General features: G+C 43.4%; 1 protein-coding gene and 2 pseudogenes across 1 annotated transcript; 2 read left to right on the plus strand and 1 right to left on the minus strand.

Annotated features, from left to right (window-relative positions):
- Nucleotides 1-2,440: 2,440 nt before the first annotated feature.
- Nucleotides 2,441-4,087, minus strand: LOC136460785 (uncharacterized; annotated as a pseudogene).
- A 5,673-nt stretch (nucleotides 4,088-9,760) lies between these two features.
- Nucleotides 9,761-10,971, plus strand: LOC136460786 (uncharacterized; annotated as a pseudogene).
- A 633-nt stretch (nucleotides 10,972-11,604) lies between these two features.
- LOC136460787 (cytochrome P450 CYP72A616-like) lies at nucleotides 11,605-12,471 on the plus strand. Its single transcript, XM_066460358.1, has 2 exons — nucleotides 11,605-11,829; nucleotides 12,043-12,471. The coding sequence occupies exons 1-2, from the start codon at nucleotides 11,605-11,607 to the stop codon at nucleotides 12,469-12,471; spliced, it is 654 nt and encodes a 217-aa protein (XP_066316455.1).
- The last annotated feature ends 9,956 nt before the right edge of the window (nucleotides 12,472-22,427 follow it).

The following is a 22,427-nucleotide window of genomic DNA, read 5'->3' on the forward strand; positions in this document are numbered from 1 at the left end:
AGCTCTGCTCTCGATCCCGGGGCTTCCTTTCTTGGCATACGGTCTGTCCACCGACAACAACCACATAGGCGCCGGTCCTGCCTGGGGCGTGTGCTCAGCTCAGCTCGATGGATAAGGTAGCAACGACCAAATTTGCTAATAATAGCATTGTAATTAATTTTTGGGATTGTGTGACCATGATCAAATTACAAATGCGTGATGGAATCCGTGTGCTTAATTCTATCTCGGTCTATGCAACAGGGTGTGTGCTCGTGCTTAATTACTCGATCTAGCTTCTATTTGTACTCGCAAGTCAGGTTTTCCAAGTCTTCTATGTGCGTGACACTAGAAACAAGAGACGACGAGTGGTTCTCTCTGGGAAGAAGAGGGTTGTCAGAGTTGAAAATCAAGGGGAGGAGAAAGAGTTCAATTATCAATCTAATGAAATCCCTCCTTTCGATACTTCCATCCTCCCTAAGATTTCAGCGAACGTACTAACACCATACCTAAGAGATGGTCATAAGGAGGATGGCCCCATGGCAAAAAGACACCGAAAACGGCAAGTACACACAAAATAATGCTAATGTGAGTTTTGAATATGCCCTGTGATTTTTTTTAGAACAAGGTGATTTAGCAAACTGCTTAACTTGTTGTTTATTTGTGCAGGTGAGCTCCTCAACTGCTTAATTTGCTGGTGCTAAAATTCAAGCAAATGGAATCTGATATGTATGATATATATACTTGGTAGAGATAGGAGCTAGCATGTGGATGTATATGTTTAACTCTTGCAGTTGGTTGCTTTCTGGTGTAAAATTCTAGAACTGAGTAATTAATAACTATATATATATGGAATAAATTATTGGTGTTGGAGTTGGCATAAACATACTGTATGTTCATTAGCTATATATTCTGTAACTGAGTAGATATACTCGCAGAGATAATGCCACGAACTCTATTAAAATGCCATTGAACTAGTTCGGTTGTTACCATGCAACAGTGTTTTTCATCATAAATAAACACAGAGAGAATAAAATTAAGCAGGAGCAGCTAGCTAGCAACAGAGGCTCTGTAGCAGCACGGCAATGGTAAAGGAGGCCGTAGCATGACGCTTGTCAAGTGAGAAGGCCGGGAAGAAAGGCATTGCCAAAATGAATATAAGACAGCGAACCAGGAAGACTACCACACTGGAATTTTCTACTTGGGAGGCATAAAATTCTAGTTAATTTGCGGTCTTCAATAGAGAGGGGTTCTCTAGAAATTTAAGTAGGCTCAGGAAGAAATTTCAAAGAAGTAGGCTTTCGAAAATTCTTGTTGAATTTCTTGCTTGGGAGGGATAAAATTCCAGTTAATTTGCGGTCTTCAACAGAGAGGGGTGCTCTGGAAATTTAAGGAGGCTAAGCAAGAAATTTCAGAGTAGGCTTTCGAAAATTCTTGTTGAAGGAAAAGGAATTTTTGGCTGAGAAGAATTTTTAAGCTAGCTTGGACCAGAAAATATAAGTCAAGGATGATTTTAGGAAGGTGTCTAGAGAAAATAGAATTGATCTTTTGAGCACTTAGGACACCTGCAAGTGATATAATTTCGATCCCGGCCTCTATACAGTACGGCATCCTATCACTGATCAAGAGAAGTTAAAATAAAATGAAATTATCTCAAGTTGAAGCATGACTTACTAGCTTTGAAGTAATAATTGAGGGTTCCCATTTCTCATTTGGACTTTTCACATCGATGATTAAATGAAAATCTCACGAAACATCCTTAGCTCTTTATTGCTTTGTCATTATATTCATCAAAACTCACAAATAGGATTTGTTGCACTTACAAACTCCCTCTTTTTGGTGATTGATAACAACACATATAAAGCTCACAATTTGGCACTTTGGATATGACAAGCTCCCCCTAAATATATGCATATATGTTTTGAATCTATAATTTGGCATAAAAGGCCACATATATATGCACAATTTTAGTGAAAGTGCTAGGAAACAAATCATATAGATGCATGCTTTCCTAGGTGTGCAAAGGTGTCACAAAAATAATCATGATGAATATGACATGGATATCACACAACAAATAAATGAAGGCATACACCATCACAAGTGATATGATATTAGATAAGCAAACTAACATTAACATGTCCTTACAACCATTAAGTACCAACTAAAAATCACACATAGTTCATCACAATATATAGTCATACAAGCCCAAAATATAGATAGAAGTCAACAAGAGATATAGATCATGATACAAGTCCAAGGTCCATACATAAATAGCATATAGATAAATGAGGCAAACATATATTTTCTCCCCCTCTAGCGTCAAGCACCAAAAAGAAAGATGTCATTGAAGAACACGTGTGCCTCACTCGTCGTGGTTGACACCGTCATCCTCCTGGGTCTCAGCGGGTTGCTATCCATCGGAAGTAGAAGGGTTGACACCGTCATCCACCTGGGTCTCACCGGGCTACTGTCCACCTAAAGTAGAAGGGTTGACACCGTCATCCTCCTGGGTCTCATCGGGCTGCTGTCCACTGGAAGTAGAAGGATAGGAGGCGGAGTAGAGAACGTCAAAGGCAGGCCCGAAGAAGTGACCAGCTATACCATAGGTGGCGGAAGCCCATCCAGAGGATGAGCTGCCACCAACACCCTGCTGAACATGGGACGAGGCCTGTGGCTGCTCATGGATGTCAAACTATGTCTGTTGTGGCTGCACAAAAGACTACTGAAACAATGGATTCCACCATTCGAGCTGCTGAGGTGCTGGAGGTAGAGGACGAACTAGGGACAAAGTCACACCTACGTGCTCGGCAATCATCTTGCGCTGGACCTCAGCGCGGTGAAGCTCCTCCTGGACAAACCTGTGGTGCTCTCTGTTGGCCTCATAGATGTCCATGGACATCCCAAACACAGAGCGCATACCCTGCAAGAGAAGACCTTGGACGTCTTCAGGATAAGCTACAGCTATGGCACAGGAGGAAGGCAAAGGCACAGACTGAGGCCGAGGTTGACTGGGCTTGCGGCCTCTCCTCTTTGTTGTCTCACTAATTCTCATAGGTTGGTAAGGCTCATGGCTTACTTCTTTGATGAACTCCTTCTGAGTGACTACCTCAATCATCTTCATGATATAGGGAGCATGAGTACAGGACTTCTTAGGATCCCAAGATGTCAACTGAATCTGCCTATAAATAAAGCCAAAAGCACTGAAATCCTCCTCATTACCCTCCTAAAAAGCTTTCAAGAAGGGACCCATAGAAGATAAAATCACTGAAGCACCACCAATCTTGGGAACCAAAGTTTGCCGGACCAACAAATTAAAATAGCGATAAACCTTTCTCATGTTGTTGACGGTGTAGAAGTCATTGGCAGTAGCATCCTCATTGTAAGCAAAAGAAAGATCAATGTCACGGTGAGGGTTGCAATTAAGACGATGTTTGTCTATGTCATCAAACTCAAATCCAAGAATTTTGCCAAAGCGAGCATAAGAGACATAATAGGGCTGACCTTCAATGGAGAAATGCATATAACCATAATGATCAGTTGTGGCCTTCTCATACCAAACAGTAGCAAAGAACTGTGCAATGGTCATGAGATTCTTGAAATTACGCCTTTCCAACATTTCAAGAGCTCTAGTCATCTCAGGATCACCCAATTTGACACAATGATCCCAATCAATGTACTTTTGTAAAACCACTGGCTGACTCTTGGAAAGGATCATTGAATCATAGTAGTCCAGCTAAAAGACAGTCCCAAAGCGAGGATCACGAAAATCAGCATCTCGAGATTCAGATGGACATTCAAACCTTTTGCCAAAGACCTCTCCTTGGTTGCTAAAATAGTCCTTAGGGCGAGGCGGATGAACGTCATCCATAAAACGCCGATCGCCCGGATGGGTGAACAATTGCTCAGTCACAGGAACCAACTCGACATCCACATTGGGCAAGTACAAGTCATCCGCTGCTTTGCGGAAGGAGTTCTTGCCACGTCCTGCTGACACCTTGCACTTGTTGCGTGGAGGCTTAGCAGTGGGCTGCTTCGCTCTCTTGGGGCGAGGCAGAGAAGCATCTCCATTACCCGACTCATCTTTAGGGCGAACCACCTTCTTGCGACCCATCCTGCAGTAGATAAAGCAAGAACAAGTATGAGATATGGCGCAAGATAAAGCTATTAATGGAGGACATGGACTAGTGGCGGAGGAAGGAAAAAAATTTAGGTGTGGCGAAATTGATAACATTGATATCAAAGATTATTTCTCAGTATATTGGTTTATACACATATCAAAAATCATGATTGTCATCTACTATATAAGTAAAAATATTTCGAATAATTAGAAAGATACAAGTAAAGTCAATATACTAATCAAGCATCCCAAGTAATGAAATATTGTGCAAATCCGAGTAACTAAACTCTGAATTCTGAAACTCACCAAGACACTAATGCTAAACTTTCAGATGCATGTTCCTGATTAATATCTATTGTTCCTAATAATTTTCCTTCTTTTATTTGTATGTAAAAAGAAGGGCTCCCTATGTGTGGGATGTGAGATACTACTGAGTCAATCGAATGGACTATGACTAGTCCTGGGTTCATTCAAGGAGTTAGCAATTTACTTAGGAGCCCAAATATTACTGATCTGCTAGGACATAAAGTCAAAATTAAAGCAAATAAATCCTCCAAAGCTAGACCTCGTCAGGCACCAAAACCAAATGCTGGCAAGTAATCATTTATATCTTCATTTTGACTTGAGGATTTTCGGATAACACCAATTACCTCATGAAATAGTGCCAGTTAGTTACAATCGAGAAATTGGCTATTATAGGACTCCAAATGTTGTGTTTCTCTATAATAGGACTCCTAACGTTTGTTTCTCCAAAATAGGACTCCAAACAATTACAATAAGCTCTAATGACATTTTTGTTTCTTTTTAATCTCTTTTGTCATCTAAAAATACATGTATTTTTCGTATTGACCCTATTACCCTTCAGCAAGAGAAATTGGCTAGCAATGTATCGATTCATCTATTTTGGATTTCGTCGTTTCATCTACTCCGTATACGCGCAGTCGCAAGAACACCGACGCTCCTCCTTCCTACGCAAGAACACCGGTGCCCGCTGGCCCTCTCCCTCCCCCACGTCGGTGATCTGCCCTCCATGGAGGAAGAGCCTCCAGCTGAAGATGTCCACACTGGGGCGGTTGCCATGGATGTTGAGGCAATGTCGGGGCCTGCTGCCCTAGCCCTAGTAAATGATGTCAAAAATACAGAAAGAGTTGATTGGTCTACCATACAGATAGTTGAGACAGTTGATGATGAAGGTCGAATTGAACTTATGAGCGAGAGTCAGATGTGTGAGCTATTGGGATTGGGAGATGAGGGCACACCAAATATACCTACACAAGCATTTGATCATCGAATGGATGAAGAAGGCAATGATAATGAGCTTGGTCAAGATGTTGATGGTGCTGCCATTCCTACTAATGATGCCGTACCGGGTGAGATCATCATTTCATATGATAAGAACAACCCATCAATGGAGGTTGGGACACAGTACCCAACAATGGAAGAGTTCAAGCTGGCAGTGCGGACATATGCCATCAAGAAGGAGTTCCATTTAGGAGTAGAGAAGTCAACTATGAAGAAATATAGGGGTTTTTGCAAGTCTGGTGATGAATCGATGGGCCCTTGTCCTTGGAGGATAAATGGGTCGAAACTAGATGGCAGCGCTACTATGGAGGTAAAATATTTTTTGTATCACTTAATTCAATCATTCATCTTGTTATGTAATTTAATATTTTTTTTTGTGTTTTGTAGGTAACCGTGTTAGTTGATAAACATGAATGTGTGTCTAGTGAGAGGATGTAGGTTACAACTCCAAGTTGCAAGTGGGTAGCTAGCAGGGCTATGGATATCCTTAGAGTTGAACCAAACATTGGTACCAAGGAACTGAAAACGAGGTTGGAGACAAACCCAATACATAGGTGTATAATTGGATATGACACTGTACAGCGGGGTAAAAAAATAGCTCTTGAAGAGATTTATGGGAAATGGTCAGATAGCTTTGAGCTATTGTTTAGGTGGAAGGCCGAGGTGATGAAGTGGAGTCCTAGGAGTGTCGTTCAGATCGATGTTCTTGAGGTAGATGGTGAGATATATTTCCACCGTTTTTTCTATGCCCTGAAACCATGCATTGATGGATTCCTGGAAGGTTGTAGGCCTCATTTGAGCGTAGATGCTACAACACTTAATGGGAGGTGGAATGGTCATTTGGCTGTAGCAGTAGCAGTTGATGGTCACAATTGGATGTATCCAGTCGCTTATGGCTTCATAGCTCAGGAAACAACAGATAACTGAACTTGGTTCATGGAACAATTAAAGAAAGCTATAGGTGATCTTCCAGTCCTTGCTATTTGTTCGGATGCTTGCAAGGGCTTGGAGAATGCAGTGAAGAATGTATTCTCCAATGCAGAGCAAAGGGAATGCTTTTATCATATGGTCAGAAACTTCAAGAAGAGATTTAGAGGGTTTGGCTAGATATATCCTGCTGCAAGGGCTTACACAGAGGAGATTTTCTATGACAATATAGCAAAAATGATAAGTGAATCAGCTACATCAGTGCAATTGTTACAGGCCAATCATAAGCTATTATGGTACAGGTGTGGTTTCAATCTAGAAATTAAGTGTGACTATATAACTAGTAACATTGCTAAGACATTTAATAACTGGATTAGAGACCATAAGGACTTACCGGTTGCTGACAATCTCAACCTATGACAAATTTGGAAGGACCTTTAGTAAAATCTTGAGGAAAAAAATATCCAAAATAGCAAGCATTCGTCTATCAAATTAGATCCCCTCCCTCCGGCCTGAATAAATCTATTTCTAGAGTTATCCTAAGTCTATTTTTTAATTAAGTTTGGCTGAATTTGATAGAAAAAGTCTGATATTTATGACACAAAATTAGTATAGTTAGATACAAAATGAAATATATTTTCATGTTATGTTTTTTTTTGTTGTCAGAGATGTTAGTACCTTTTTGTATAAAATTGGTCAAAGTTAAGAAAGATTTGAGTTATGACAACTCTAGAAGTTGATTCATCCAGGGAGGGAGGGAGTACGCATTATCTATGATACTAGGCATAACATTCTTTCGAAGCGCTTCTTTGGTCCTTATAGGCAATACAAATTACAGACTGGCTAACAATGTCCTGAAGGCGTAAGTATGGAGTACAGTGGTTATATCAAAGTTCCTAACTCCCAAGTATGAAGTGGATAGGTCATAGCTTACATACAGTTTGTAGTCTATCTAATTATTCAGGAAAAAGAAAAAATGGGACAATGTAGTTGCATTAGGCTAAGTTTATTAACGGATTTAACAACCATACATTTCCATCACAAAATCATTTAAAAAGTGACTATATAGATGGCATCAGCAAGAAATATTGTGATTTACCGTGTCCAGTGAATCTGCGCCAAGTTTAGAGAATTTGGATTCACCACAAACTTCAGTGTGGTTAGGAAGAGCAAGCTGCTTCTTCACAATTTCACAAACCTTGTCCACTGTATCCTTCTTGGCCTGTCACAATCCATATTTTGAAATGTCATTACCTTTGCAGTATAAGAAAATATACATTTAAAAAGGTGTCACTGGAAGTATTGGTATCTTGCTAGATCAAGAGCACTACAACAACACTAGGAGCAAGTATAAGTAGAAACAATTTTTTTCTTGATTTCCAGAACAAAAGGTAAGGAAAGAAAACAGAGCCCTTCTAACAATAAGGAACTTTGGTGATTCCTACTAGCAGAATCTTTGGAAGCAAAACCTTGGACTTTAACCTCTAGCACAAACATCCCATCCCTACCATGCAGTAAATCAAACTCCAAATCAAAGTGTATACATGCACAGCTAATCGATTCCACCAAATCAAGGGAACTGTGGTCACCACAATTAAACAAGGGAAAGGAGGAGGAAAGATTACCTAGGAGCAGTGTTCTCCATCGTTGCCGCACCAGTGCGGCAAATCGGCGCGCCTGACTCCGGTCCCTCCAAACTTGGGATAGTCGAAACTAGACAGGATTCCTTCTATGAAGGAGACGATGTCTATATTGTGGCTCAACAAGCTAGGCAAGTTTATTATTGTCCATATGCTTGCAAAACCGACCCACGTCTTCAGGGTTGGTATATTGTGCACAAGGTATCACCACATGGTAAATTACCTCGCCCAAACGATGATGATTACAACTTGAACCCACCCACGCATGACGGGGAGTTCTATCAACAAGACGAGGGGCTACCAGGGATGCTTGAGATAGACTTAACCGGAGAGATTGAAATGGAAGTAGACGAGGAATGGGTTGTTGACGAGGAAGCTGCAGATGAGGTGCATGATCCGAGAGACTTGAAAATGCTTGACGGACTACAACTAGGCAATGAAAGTGATGAGGATGAGGCTTTTGATGATTTCGTGGCTCTTGATAGTGATGACGATACCTATCGTCCAGATAATCCCGATCATGAAGAATATTAGAAATACATGTAATACTATGTGATTTTGTAATTACATTTTCTTTATTTTGCATCCCTTGCTAAGTACTTCTCATTTATCTGGACTAATACTGGTTTATTCTTTTTAATTGCAGGTGATGGGGCCCACTAGGAGAAGCTGTCACTCGACTTACTCGAGACCGAGGGGCACGTCAGTGGCTGAGGAGACAGAGACGTCGCAGAGGCAGAGCGGGCCGAGGGGCAGGCCTAGGCGGGAGCCATCGTCTGATCACGAGCGTGGCTCCTTGCGCTCTTCTAGGGACAACGACGTCCATCTACCCACGGTGGACGAGGATGCCGTTCCGCAGATGTACGACGACGTCGTTCCACACGTGTTCGAGGAGGGGGTTCTGCACACGTCCGAGGAGGGGGCAGGGGGTTCGACTTCCTCTGCAGCCTCGAAACCCTATAAGCGAGGTCCTAGCCAGCTCCCGAAGCAACCGATTCCTGTTGACCGCCGCCCACTGTTTGCACCCGAGGGGGATAGGTAAGTAACTTCATATGTTCTTCATTTGATATGTTGAAAAATCATAATAAGAGCTAATAATAACTATTGTTAACCACTTGTGCAGGAACTGGATGCTTATGGAGGAGGGGGTCGAGGCTCGCAATGTCAATGGGATCCTGGGACTTCTGTGCAGGGAACACTTCCCTGGCCTGGTGTGGACGTCGGAGGATGAGGACCCAGAGATACCCTCGTTCGACCAGTACGCCCTCTTCCCCACTGATGGGCACACAAACTTGGCGGATCAGGTGATTACGGAGTTGTGGGTAAGCCTTTCTCGCTCCACGGCCCTCAATTCATTGCATTCATTTGACATTCTTGAAATAAAATAATGGATACCTCGTGTCTTTATGCAGGACTTCTTCAGATGCCAGCTGGGACAGGAGGAAAGGGCGTATCAGGTGGCTTACACTTCCTGTAAAAGGCGTGTCTCGGACTTGTATCACGAGTCCCGCCTCCAGGCGCACATTGACTACAACGCCACCTACCATAATAGAAGAATCAACAGAACTCAAGCAAGAAGAGAGACAGAGATTCTGACAAGGGAGCAGTACCTACAGGTAAATAGAAAACATCTCCTATTGATCTCTTTTCAGATTAACTATGCCTAATTTGATCTTCTAATGGCTTGTAGGAGATTCTGAGCTGATGCGCCACCTTTCCCGATTGCTGGGCTGATATAGTGGACAAATGGTTGGACGCGGACTGGTAGAAGGCACACCAAGAGAAAAGCAAGCACCGTATGATGATGCCAGGTGTACCTCATCATCAGGGCAGCGCCTAGCCTCAGCAAATACAAAAAGGCATATGTAAGTCTCCACCATTTGTCTAATCTAGCCGCGCTCAATTTTGCATGATTCCTGACCACATGTTGTTGTCTTTCTTGTAGGAGGCAGCGCACGGTGGCCAGCTAATTGGCCAACTCACGGCGTATGCTCTGGCCCACATGGGCCTGGCAAAGTCCAACATCGAGTACAACCCGGATGTGGGCCCAGAGGCGTACACCAACTCCAGCGTCCACACCCGCCTCAGTTCGTACACGGGGGCATCAAGGTTAGTCCACGGGCCGGACTATGATCCGAGGACCGAGGAGCGCCTTGATCCTGAGTGAGTGATGAGGATTGGGTAAGGCAAGAAGCATGGGCGGTTCTACATTGGCGACGGCATCCTCGACACGGGCTCTACTCCTCCTCTCAAGTGCCTACGAGCAGCGAGCATGAGCTCTAGCGTGCCCATAAGCCAACGGCCGACAGCGGCGGCGGCACTCCAGGTAAGTATTCTAGTTTCATTCGTCGTTCTTTGACTTTTATGTTCCTTAGCTCTGCATTATTGAAACATTGGGGTCAAATGTTGCAGGCCGAGGTGCAGCAACTTCGGGCCTAGCAGGAGGCCTAGCTTGCTGAGCGAAAGGCTGAGCGGGCCAAGTGGGAGGCCGAGCGTCAGAGGATACAAGCTTTGGAGGCCCAGCAAGAAGGTTTGCTCAAGTTCGTACAACAACTTGGGCAGCAACAAGGTTGGGAGATCCCAGCACAGCTGCTTGCACCACCACCACACCACATCGTCGAGAGTCTACTCCAGTGAGTATAAGTACGGATGTTTTACTTTCTTGCTCATGCTTAGTGTCAAACCTAGTGATGGCCTTCGTGCCGGATTTGTTGATGTGTCGGCCTTCGTGCTGGAAATGTGGTTATCGGCCTTCGTGCCAACATTTTTCTTGCAGGTTTTGGAAACCTCCCCGTGCAGGGGAGGTGCTACCGAAATTTTCAACTTTTCTTTAAACTCCTTACATTTTTATCTTATCACTCACGTGCAATCTCCTCTTTTTTGCAGCATCAATCGGGGGCGGCATCGAACCATGTCGGAGGGTCGCTGGCATCGCACGTCGGGCCATCCCCACCTGGACACTCGCCGGGATCGCACCCTGGGGCATCCCAACCCTCACAGTCGCCGTGAGCTGCCTGCGGAGTCATTTTTATGTATTGAACTTGTGAACTTGGAATAGTATGTACTTTTGAACGTGTGGTTTGTAATATATTGTGGATTTCGGACAAATTTGGTCGTTTGTGATATATAAATGTGGTTTGTGATATATTGTTGTTGATTTGTGGTTTGTGATATATATATGCTTTGTTGTTTACATGGAAAAGAAAAAAACAAAAAAAAGAATTTTTAGAGGTGGCTTCCCAGAGTGCCTGAGCTGTGGCACTCGGCAAAGAGGATTTTTTTTAAAAAAAACAAATTTCTTTGCCGAGTGCCTGAAGCTGCGGCACTCGGCAAAGATTATTTAAAAAAAATTCAAAAATCTTTCTCGAGTGTTGCACTCGGGGAAGAAAATAAAAAAAAGAAAACAGGTGTCGGCCGTCGGCCAACTGGCGTCAAATCTTTCCCGAGTGCCAGCACGTCATTCGGCAAATCCTTTCCCGAGTGCATGATTTTCGGCACTCGAAAAAGACGTCTTTGCCGGATGAGGATTAGCCGGGAGGGTCTTTCCCGAGTGTTGCACTCGGAGAAAGCTTCCCCGAGTGCAACTGGGCCTTCCCCGAGTGCAACTGGCACTCGGGGAAGCCACTGGCTGCTGTAGTGAACATGGAGAGCGGGAAAGGCAGCCTGAGCATGAGCACCGAGGACGTGATCGAGGAGTGCAAGCTCTTCTACTTCGCGGGGATGGAAGCCACGTCGGTGCTGCTCACGTGGACGCTCGTCATCCTAGGCATGCACCCAGAGTGGCAGGACCACGCGAGGGAGGAGGTCCTTAGCGTGTTCGGCAGGGACAAGCAGCCCAATGTCGACGGCCTAGGTCGACTCAAAACGGCAAGTGCTTTTTTTTTTCTTGCAATACCTCTATTACTACATAGTACATATAGTAAATATATCTCTATTACTACATAGTACATATAGTAAATATATCTCTATTACTACATAGTACATATAGTAAATATATTGCAAACACATGTATGCATGTTTGTTTCAAGCCCATTCCACATTATATTACCTGCTAACGTTGTCAATGTGTTATGTATCTAGGTGACGATGATACTATACGAGGTGCTGAGGTTGTACCCGCCGGCAGTGAGTCTAAACCGAAGAGCATTCAAAGACATGCAGATTGGAGGCACCACATACCCTGCAGGGGTAATCCTCGAGCTTCCCATAATTGTCGTCCACCATAATCCTGATGTTTGGGGGAATGACGCACATGAGTTCAAGCCAGAGAGGTTCGCTGAGGGGATCTCAAAGGCGACCAAGGATGACCAACCGGCGTTCTTCCCGTTCGGGTGGGGGCCGAGGATCTGCATCGGCCAGAACTTTGCGCTGCTTGAGGCCAAGATGGCCTTGAGCATGATCCTCCAGCGCTTTGAGTTCCGACTGTCCCCTTCGTACACGCACGCACCGTACACTGTCCTTATGCTGCATCCTCAGCATGGCGCGTCAATTATGTTCAACAAGATCTGATCGTTTTATATGACATCGTCGATCATTGTCAATGAGTATGTCACAGTGCAAAAATAGTAAATTTGTATGGGTAATACTGTGTTATTATAGGGAGTTTAATATTTGTATATCTTAATTTTGGGGTGGAACTAAAACAGCAGGAGATATATTGGGACTGTTTGGTTAGCGCTTCGCGTGCATTTGAAAAGTTAGATTTGTGTGTTTTTTTTTTTTTTAATTTTTTTTAGATAATGGATAAACATCCGGCCTCTACATCCGTAGATGTACACAGCCCAAAATTACAGATAATGATAAAACCAAAAAGAAAGCCAAGGTCTTATAACATGACCAAGACGCTAACTTAAACAATAAAATTGTTTCCATCCGTTATTGGATATCTCTAGAGCAATAACTTCTAATTTCTTGCTTATTGTCGAGAGCGCGTCCTTAGCTTGCTCTTCACGCTGCAGCTGGGCCCAGAAGCGTAACCAGTACGCTCCCCTGAAAATGACCTGCATAATAGAGTTAGATTTTATTTTATTAAAAACAACATCATTACGGCATCTCCAAATAGCCCAACACATAGCAGCCACTCCCACCCAAATCAAATTTCTAATCCTTTTATTTTGATTAGACAGCCAGTTACCAAACATGTGGCTGATTGATCTAGGTTGAGTTAAACTAGTAGCAAAGAAGATAATCCTCCAAATCATTATGGCAATAGGGCAGTCCAGGAATAAGTGTTGAATAGTTTCATTCCCATTGCAACAAACGCAATTCTGACTCCCTTTCCAATTTTTCCTAGACAGGTTATCTTTGGTAAGAATGACACCTCTTTGTAGGAACCAGAGGAAAATTTTTATTTTTAGAGGAACTTTTATCTTCCAAATCTTCCTATGCCGAAAAGATGTATTTGTATCTATAAGGTTGAGATACATGGATCTGACTGAGAATGAACCTGAGCTGGTTAAACTCCATCTAAAATGATCAGATCCATTTATTAGTTCGACATGAGAAATACTTGCTACTAGACTAAGCCATTCTGTAAGTTTATTACCCACCAGAGCCCTCCTAAAAGAAATATTCAGAGGGCTAGTGCTCATTATCTTTGAGACTGTAGCGTGAGGATCTCTCACAATATTATATAAAGATGGATAACGAACTTTCAGAGGCCTAGCACCTACCCATACATCATCCCAAAATCTAGCCGTGGTTCCATCCTTAATATCGAAAGAACCTTTTGCCAGCACCTCATCCTTGATATGCATGAGGCCTCTCCAAAAATGTGAATCATTTGGCTCTTTGTAAGTACTTAATTTCGTTCTACCTGACAGATCCATTCGTTTGATAGCTCTTTGTTTTGTTGTTTCGAAACTTATATGTGCACTGTTTGATTTGCTGCTCAGTACGTCATCAGCACCTGATGAAGCTTGGAGGAGGCTAATGACTGAAGAGGTTTATAAATATGCAAAAGGATGTTATGTGTGTACTGCTTATGTATGACCGAGGAGGGAGGAGGCTCCCGGTTTCTGCAGTTTAAACCTTTAGGCGAATCGCTAGTGAGGTCTCACTGGACCAGTACATATCGTGAAAACCTAGGCAAAAACACCCTGGAGCTTTAGCCTCGCGCTGGATTACTGAAACATTTAAACTGTATCCTGATAGTGATGCATCTAGAGCTAACATGTGTTTTCCTGAGCTGCATGAGGAGGTTTAGTCTTTCTATCTGTTGATGGCATGCTGATTGCTGAGTCTGTAAATGTTTAGGGTCTAGCTCTCTGTCTCTTTGCAAATCTCTGTTACTATCTGCAGATAATATTTCATACTGTCTGCACATGGTATTGTATGGTTATCAGAATGCAATTCTATCATAAGTTTCATGATTGAAATTGTTGTGCTAATTGACAATTCTAATAGTGTGAGTGTGTGACAACGTGATCTGATCATAGCACACGACTTACGTCGCAATTCATAATCTATGGTTTTAACAACGTCATACATAGTTTTCAAAATATCGAATAGTGTTTAGTTAATCTTAACTCTGAAGGTGACTGCTGCCGCTGCTGGCCAACTGCATTATCGATAGATAAGGAAGAACGAACTAATTCATGAATGCTCAACAATTTCCTGACTGTACATGAGTTCTAATGCTAGCTTTTCGGAGCTGCAATGATCAGGTTTAGTCCTGAATGGGCTCACACACTAGATTTTCAAAGCTAAAATTATCAGGTTTGGTTCTTTTCTGTTTCTAAAATACTGGATCTCTATATAGTACATGTACATTTGGCTACCAGTAAGTTTTCTGTGTCCCTGTAACTTTCTTTCAATCATATGCAAATGCAATCAAATTTATATAAATGTGTAGTATGCAGTGAAACAGTTTGTGAATGCAAGAATTGAGAATTTTTTTTTTAAAAAAAAGAAGCATTGTGTTCTTCAGACCCAAATGTACCGGTGCAATAGATTCTAACTAGCACAATCTTATGGGGGCAGCCTGAAAATCATTGTGTTCAAAAGTCAGGAATTCGGGGGCGTGGATAGCTTCGGACGCCCGCGCCGCTGCACCTGCCTCAGTCTGCTGCACCCGCGCCGCTGCGCCTGCCCACCCATCATATTCGCCTGCTGTGCCCGCCAGTCCACGCCTGCTGCTGCAGCGTCCCCACTTGTTGCTGCTGCACATGCTACATGCTGTCGCACGCCAGCGCATACACGTGGGGACTGCCCGTGCCAGCGGGACCGCCTCCGCCTGCCCTTGCCCTCGCTTTTCACGTCTGACACCGAAGATGCAAGACTCAATTTAGTTTTGAAATATCAAAATACAATAATTACAATATATTTCTAAGAACAATAAAATATTTAAAATATAAGTATGAAACACTTGTTAGACACCTAAAAACACTTAAAACCATTGCAAAACGTACGTAATATTTAGATAAAATATTTGCAACATACCTGTGAAATATATGCAACATCTAGATAAACACACTTGCAACATATGTCGAAAAAAAGATGAAACATTGAGAACAGAAGCTTACAATATACGTATACAACCATTGCAACATATGCAGCATCCGATCAACTGTTGCAACATCCATCTGAAACACTTGCAACACACCCCTGACACACTGAAATATACGCTTGCAACATATGTTTTCACCCTTTTTCCGACGCACGACAGAGCGGAGAACGGACGATTCCAGCCACCAACAGCCGAGGATGGTGGCGCGGCCTGGCAGCAGCCAGCCGCACCTGCACCTGGCCTAGGCCCGGCTAGTGACAACCCCCTCTCTAGCGACTGGCCTGGTCGGGGCGAGGGACAGAGCACAACATGGCGTAGCGGGGATGGAGGTGCCACTGCAATCGCCAAGCATGCACGCATGGAGCTTGGAGGCGGAGGACGAGGCGCCAGCGACTAGCAGCGTACCTTGGTGGTGGATTCCTCCTCTCTGCGGGGGACGGAGGCGCCACAGGGTACAGGGCCAGGCGTCGCGGGGTGAAAGCCCTAGTTTGGTTTCAAATAATTGATGAAACTTAGTGTACTGACCCTTGTCATTAAGTGTTGTATATGAGATAGGATGGTACACACCAAGTGGTGGAGCTAGATGATGGTCATGGTGATGGTGGTGACCAAAAGAGATGACCAATTGCTCCAACTTGGAAAAGAAGAAAGAGAAAAACAAAAACTAAGTGTTGATCAAGGCAAAGATATCAAATAGGTTTTTATTTGGCACTCAAAACACCATAGAGGGTGTGAGTGTCATTAAGTGAAGTCATAACTGCATATGCATTAGGACCTAGTGTGCTAACGAATTAACCCTTGGAAAATGCTTGAAAAATACTAACACATGCACATGGGTTATACACTTGGTGGTTAGCATCTTGGAAGCAAGGGTAAAGTGGTTGAAGTGTTAGAAAAAGAAAAGGAGAAGAAGAGGTGCTCCGAACTCAAGGGTTTAGGGGGTCCGGACAATCTTATGGGTCTGAAACCTAACCCTAGGCACACGGGGTGTTGCCGACTGCTCCAGACCCTGCCTAGCAGCGGTTTTGGACCATCTACCACAAGTTTGGTTGTGGCACGAGCTTTGGACTCTAGAGCGCAGCGAGTCCAAACACTGGTGCGCAGGTCTAGATGCAATGCGAGCAATCAAGGAGATGACATGGCGTGAGGAGGTGTTCTAGACCCACACTATTCATGGTTCAGATGGTGAAAGCAGACCAGGTCTAGAGGCAAAAACCCTCTCTAGTTACTTACTGGATCGTTTCAGACCTAGAGAGCGCGAGGGTTCGTACTCTATTTCTTGGGTCCGGTCCGGAGCCTGCGTTGAGAAGTGAAGTGGCGTGGCTGGAGATAACGTTGGTGATCGATGCCTGAGATTGAAAGCATGGCTGGAGATTGAACACGTGGTGGCCATCCAGGGTCCGGACCGACCTTGTTCATGGTCAGGACTTGGGTCCGGAGCCCCCACGATAGAGTAACGACTCTATTTTTTGGGGGGCTCTATAAATAGAAGAGGAACGGCTTGAGCTCACTCTCTTGCACATTTTCATCAGTGATACATCCTTGTGAGCCTAAGCAAACGCCTCCCACTCATCTCCATCATTGATTCATCATTATAGTGAGATTGGGAGTGATTCCTTGTGCATTTGCTTGAGTGATTGCATCTAGTGGCACTTGAGGATCGTTGTGGCTACGAATTTTTTGTTACTCTTGGTGGTTGCCGCCACCTAGACGGCTTAGAGCAGCGAAGGGGCATTGGTACGAGTTGGTGATTGTTCGTGGCCATCTCCCGGTGATTTGTGAGGGGTTCTTGACTTTTCCCCGACGGAGAGCCAAAATGTACTCTATTTAATTGTGCGTGTCATTGAGTTACCCTCACTTTGAGTAGGTTCTTGTAGCGCCCTAGTGTGGGCATGGCGGGGTGCCAATTAGCTCACGAACCACCAAGTGAATGGTCGACACAACAGGGATGTAGCTTGTCGGCAAGCAAGTGAACATCAGGATAGATCTTGATGTCATCTCTTTGTGTTCATATTGTGATTGATTGATCATCTCTCTTGCCATGTGCGGTATACATCTCTCTACCTCTTGTATTTACATTCATAGAGATATCTTGTGCAGAGGTAGCTTAGTAGCTAGTGTAGCCTAGTTGGTAATTTAGTTAAAATTAGCTAGCTCACTAGTTAGTGAAGTAGAGTCATAGCCTTGTGTGTGCTTAGTGATCATAGTAACTACAATTGTGGTATAGGTGGCTTATAACCCTTATAGAGTTAGAGCAAAATTGCATTTCACCCTTTAGGTTACTAACCATTCACTCTAGTGAATTTGTAGAGAATTTTTACAGGCTATTCACCCCCCTCTAGCCATTTAGGACCTTTCAAGTGGTATCAGAGCTGTGGTCACTGTTTAATCAAGGCTTCACAACGTTCGGCGTTAAAAGATGGCTCAAATAGTGTTGAACCATGTTGGGGGCAAACCACCACACATTGATGGCACATGCTATGATTATTGGAAGATAAAGATGAAGATGTATTTGGGTTCAGTCAATGATAGAGTGTGGGATGTGACTGAGAGTGATTATGTGATTCTTGATCCCACCAACCTCATCGAGAAAGATCAAGCCAACAAGCAATGAAACAATATAGCTCTCAACACTATCTACAATGCAATTGATTTAAAGGTGTTTGAGCAAATTAAAGATCTTGAGAGAGCTAGTGAAGTACGGAAGAGATTGGCGGAAACATATAAGTGCACACCGGCGGTCAAGAGTGCTAAGTTGTACATTCTCAAGGACAAGTTGACAAGCTTTAAGATGAAGGATGATGAGAGCATTCCAGAGATGTTCCATAGATTACAAGTGATTGCCAATGATTCAAGGCATTGGGTAAGAAAGTGCAAGATGATGATGTCTCCCACTGGTTCTTGATGTGCCTACCTCTAAGGTTTGAGACATTGAGATTGATCATCATAAGAGGAGGATTGAAGGACATAACCCCTAACCAAGTACTAGGTGATGTCATGACACAAGAGACATATCATGTGGAAAGAAAGGGGTTGACCAAGATGAGAAGAAGGATGATGACAAGACGAAGAAGAGTGTGGCATTCAAGGCTAGCACATCATCCAAGAGCAAGGGCAAGTCAAAGAAAGAAGAATCAATTAATGATGATGAAGAAGCTAGTGACTTTGATATGGAATCCATGGCTCTCTTTGTGAAGAACTTTGACAAGTTCATGAAGAAGAAGGGCTACAATGCAAGAAAGAGAAGGGACAACTACAAGAATAAGGATCAAGTGAGAAGGTGCTTTAGGTGCAAGAGCAAGGATCACATCTTGGTGGATTGTCCATACAATAGTGACAATGTGGAGGATGAGAAGAAGAAGAAGAAGAAGAAGAGAAGAAGAAGGAGAAGAAGGAGAAGAAGATGTCCTTCAAGAAGAAGAAGAAGAAGGGTGGCTCATATGTGGTGACTTGGGATAGTGATGCTTCTTTAGATGATGACGACTCTAGTGACGATGAAGACATCCAAGAAGAAGGCACTTGCAAGTATCGCCATCAACAACAAGCCTTCTCTTTTTTGACACTCCATCGACATGCTTCATGGCAAAGTCCACTAAGGTACAATTCGATGATGAGTGCGATAGTGAGAGTGATGATGATGAGAAGTACTCAAAGGAGGTCCTCATGGACATGATGCAACAAGCTCAGAGTGTCTTGAGTTAAAGAGAAAGGAGTGCAAAGACTCATAAGAAATGCAAATCTCTTGAGCAAGCCTTTGATGAGCTCAATGCTACTGATGAGAGGCTAATCGAAGCCTATGAGAAGCTTGGCAAAGCTCACTATAAGCTTGAAAAAGCTCATTCTTCTCTCCTAGAGCAAGGCAAGAATGAGATTATTATATCATGTGACGTAGGCTTGACTTGTGATATTCTTGATGAATCTTTCTACAAGCATATTGTTGTTGCTCCCGCTAACCCTTCTTGTAGCACTATCACTTCTACTTCACCTTTGAGTGATGGTTTCACTTGTGATGCCTCACTAATGGTGGAAAATGAGACCATCAAGAAGGAGGTAAATGAGCTCACTCGTGCCTTAGACAATGCCTATGGTGGAGATGCCCGCTTGCTAAAGTGCTTGGGTAGCCAAAGATTTTCCCTCAATAAAGAGGGATTAGGCTATACCCCCAAGAAAAGCAAGGTAGCCTTTGTCACTCCCAAAACTAGCTTTTTGAAGGGCAATGGTCGGTTTTGCAATAGATGCAAGCAAGTTGGGTATGTAGAGCAATATTGCAAGAACAAGAACAAGGAACCTAATGTATCCTCAATCAAGTTTGATTCTTGTTATTTGTTTACCAATGGTGCCAATGGTGTGAAGGCTAAGTTCATTGGTTCACCTATTGTGGGCTCAAAGAAGAAAGCCATTTGGGTACCAAAAAGCTTAGTGACTAACCTTCAAGGACCCAAGCAAGTTTAGGTACCTAAAGGAATTGATCTTCTTTTGTAAGTCAATTATAAAGCTAGAGGAAGACATTGGGTGCTTGATAGTGGGTGCACACAACACATGACCAGTGATTCAAGAATGTTTAATTCAATCAACACCAATGATAGCAATGGTTATGATTGTTGACACTAGATATGACAAACAGATAAATCCGCAAGAGCGTAGATGTCAATGTACCTTTCACCCGGGAGTATTCCAAGGTATCAAATTTCCATAGGGAACGTGAAGTGAACTAGTTAAGAAACAAGAGCTTCCAATGATAGAACAAGGGTAGTGATAATGACTAGAGAGGATATCTGTGGTTTCTATGAACTAATGCAAGACTAAGGATAACTATATCATGGTTGTTTATTTTGGGGCACAGCTCGCCTAGCAACCAGGAGGGATAACTACACAAGGTCTGCCATGAGCCCTATGATTTAATAACTAGACCTATCATGGTGGAATATAGAGGATGGACAGGGCTGTCACCACCTGCCACCTACCACAATCTATCCGAAGGCCTAGCTATAAACATAGGCAAGCTATAGCCTAAGCACCACGCTTAATCTATAGCCTCACTACTCTAATCTTGTTCATGATGAAATGAGACTAGAGCACTCTAACCAAGTGGTGAAACTAGTAAACACAATAATATAAATAATACTTAAGTAATGCAAAAGAGCAAAGTTACCACAGAAGACGCTAGACTTCACTCGAGGAAGAGCTTCATTCGCCGAAGCACAAGTGGAGAGGATGCCGACAGCCCTAGCTCCTCCCCAAGCTTCTCCTCACTCCCTCCCTATCTTCTACTTCTAAGTAGTAGAGCTACATAGCTTTGCCTAGCTACTACTCTCACTTGGAGTGATGGAATGAGATGGTGCCCTTCTCCATCGAGCACCACTACCCCTTTTATAGTGTGGAATGGCAATGGGGTTACTTATAGAGGGTGGTGAAGGTTGATGGAGGTGACTTGGGCACCAAGCGACCTCCTAGGGCGTCGGCCGGCATAGGATATCACCGACTTTTGATTGTAGGGCCTTGATTAGCTCCCAAAGGTAGTTGTGTTGATAGCACATGTGAAGATTTGGATAGGAAGGTGGTTTCAAGGTCCGTTGGAGCTCTCCAAGTCCATGATAGCCCATGGATCCAAGACCACTCCATCTCAGCCTATGAAGCAAACTGATGTTGGATCAATGGTGGAGAAGCCTTGGAGGACCTCTCCCACAGATCAGTAATGTGGTAGGGCTACTTGGGGCATTGGCCAGTGCCTAGGTGGCACTAGTCGACATGGCATGTGGGCCCCTGTGTGGCAGAACCACCCGAAATAACACGCTTTTGGAGGTGCTCATCTTCCACTAGACACTAAGCACCCTGAAAATTAGCTACATCGGATGGTTCCGTCGAGCACACCCCAAGGGAGAACTCAAACAATCCATGTTTTCTCCTAGGATCCCATAATGAGAATGAGTTTATTGTACTTAGTCCATTTCACACAACAAGAGTTTTTGGAAATACATTATTACAAAACCAAGTTCAGGGTGCAGGATTTAAACAGTGGAATTGAAATAAACATCTGATGATAAAATACAAAGATCCATCTATGCCCACCAGAAGAACCCTCCACACAACAGCTACTCCTCAAGGTGCACCTACAATAGGGGTAAATAAACCCTGAGTACACAATGTACTCGCAAGACTTACCCAACTAGTGGAAATAATTTCTTGACTCCAAATGATATGATAAGCTTTATGGTTTGCTAGGTTTCCTTTTTGCGAAAAGCAATCTAGTAGTGAATCCTTATGTATGTATTTTATTAGCAGTCATGATTAGTTTATTAGCTAACCATTCTATGTAAGCACCTATTCTACTTTCAAGCAAGAGTTGAGCAATTAGATCCATTTCACCATCTTTCATCTTCCAATTATTACTACGGTGCTAGATCATAGAAAAGTCATACCGTATCACACGGCGATTCATGAACCAATGTATCCTAGCTGGGTATCCTGAAACACATGCCCCGCTTATACGCTAGGCACAAGCAAGACCAACCCACCACTCTCCTATCAGGGGTCTAGGTCCCCATCCAAACTTGCACTCTAAGCCCCCACTTCTGAGTCCTAGACTTAGTGTGGTGCTTAGACCTCCACCATCCCCGCCTCCAATCAGTCAGTCTAGAAAGAGCCAAAACCCATGACAAGAGAGCAATGAGCCTTCCCGCTCCCATAAGCAAGCATGTGCTCAAGATAATAAGTCTGTGACTTGACTAGAATCCACAGCAACGGACGGTCCTTAACCGACACAAATAGGGAAAATAGTGTAACCAAGCTATGCCCCATTGGCCACGGGACACAACCTATTACACCCACCAATACCTGTACCATATCCCTACCCGATATCCATTTCCTTTCACCATTTTATCATGAGAGTAATAATAATAATCACCTATTGTGAGTAACGGTAGGTTACTCATGCTACCTATAGTCCAAGTATAGCAGC

Source organism: Miscanthus floridulus, chromosome 6 (assembly GCF_019320115.1).
Source record: "Miscanthus floridulus cultivar M001 chromosome 6, ASM1932011v1, whole genome shotgun sequence".
NCBI classification, from domain to species: Eukaryota; Viridiplantae; Streptophyta; class Magnoliopsida; order Poales; family Poaceae; genus Miscanthus; species Miscanthus floridulus.

Coding starts and splice junctions, on each gene's coding strand:
- LOC136460787 (XM_066460358.1), top strand. CDS start 11,605: ATGGAGAGCGGGAAAGGCAGCCTGAGCATGAGCACCGAGGACGTGATC. Junction 11,830..12,042: donor GCCTAGGTCGACTCAAAACG/GCAAGTGCTTTT, acceptor TTATGTATCTAG/GTGACGATGATACTATACGA.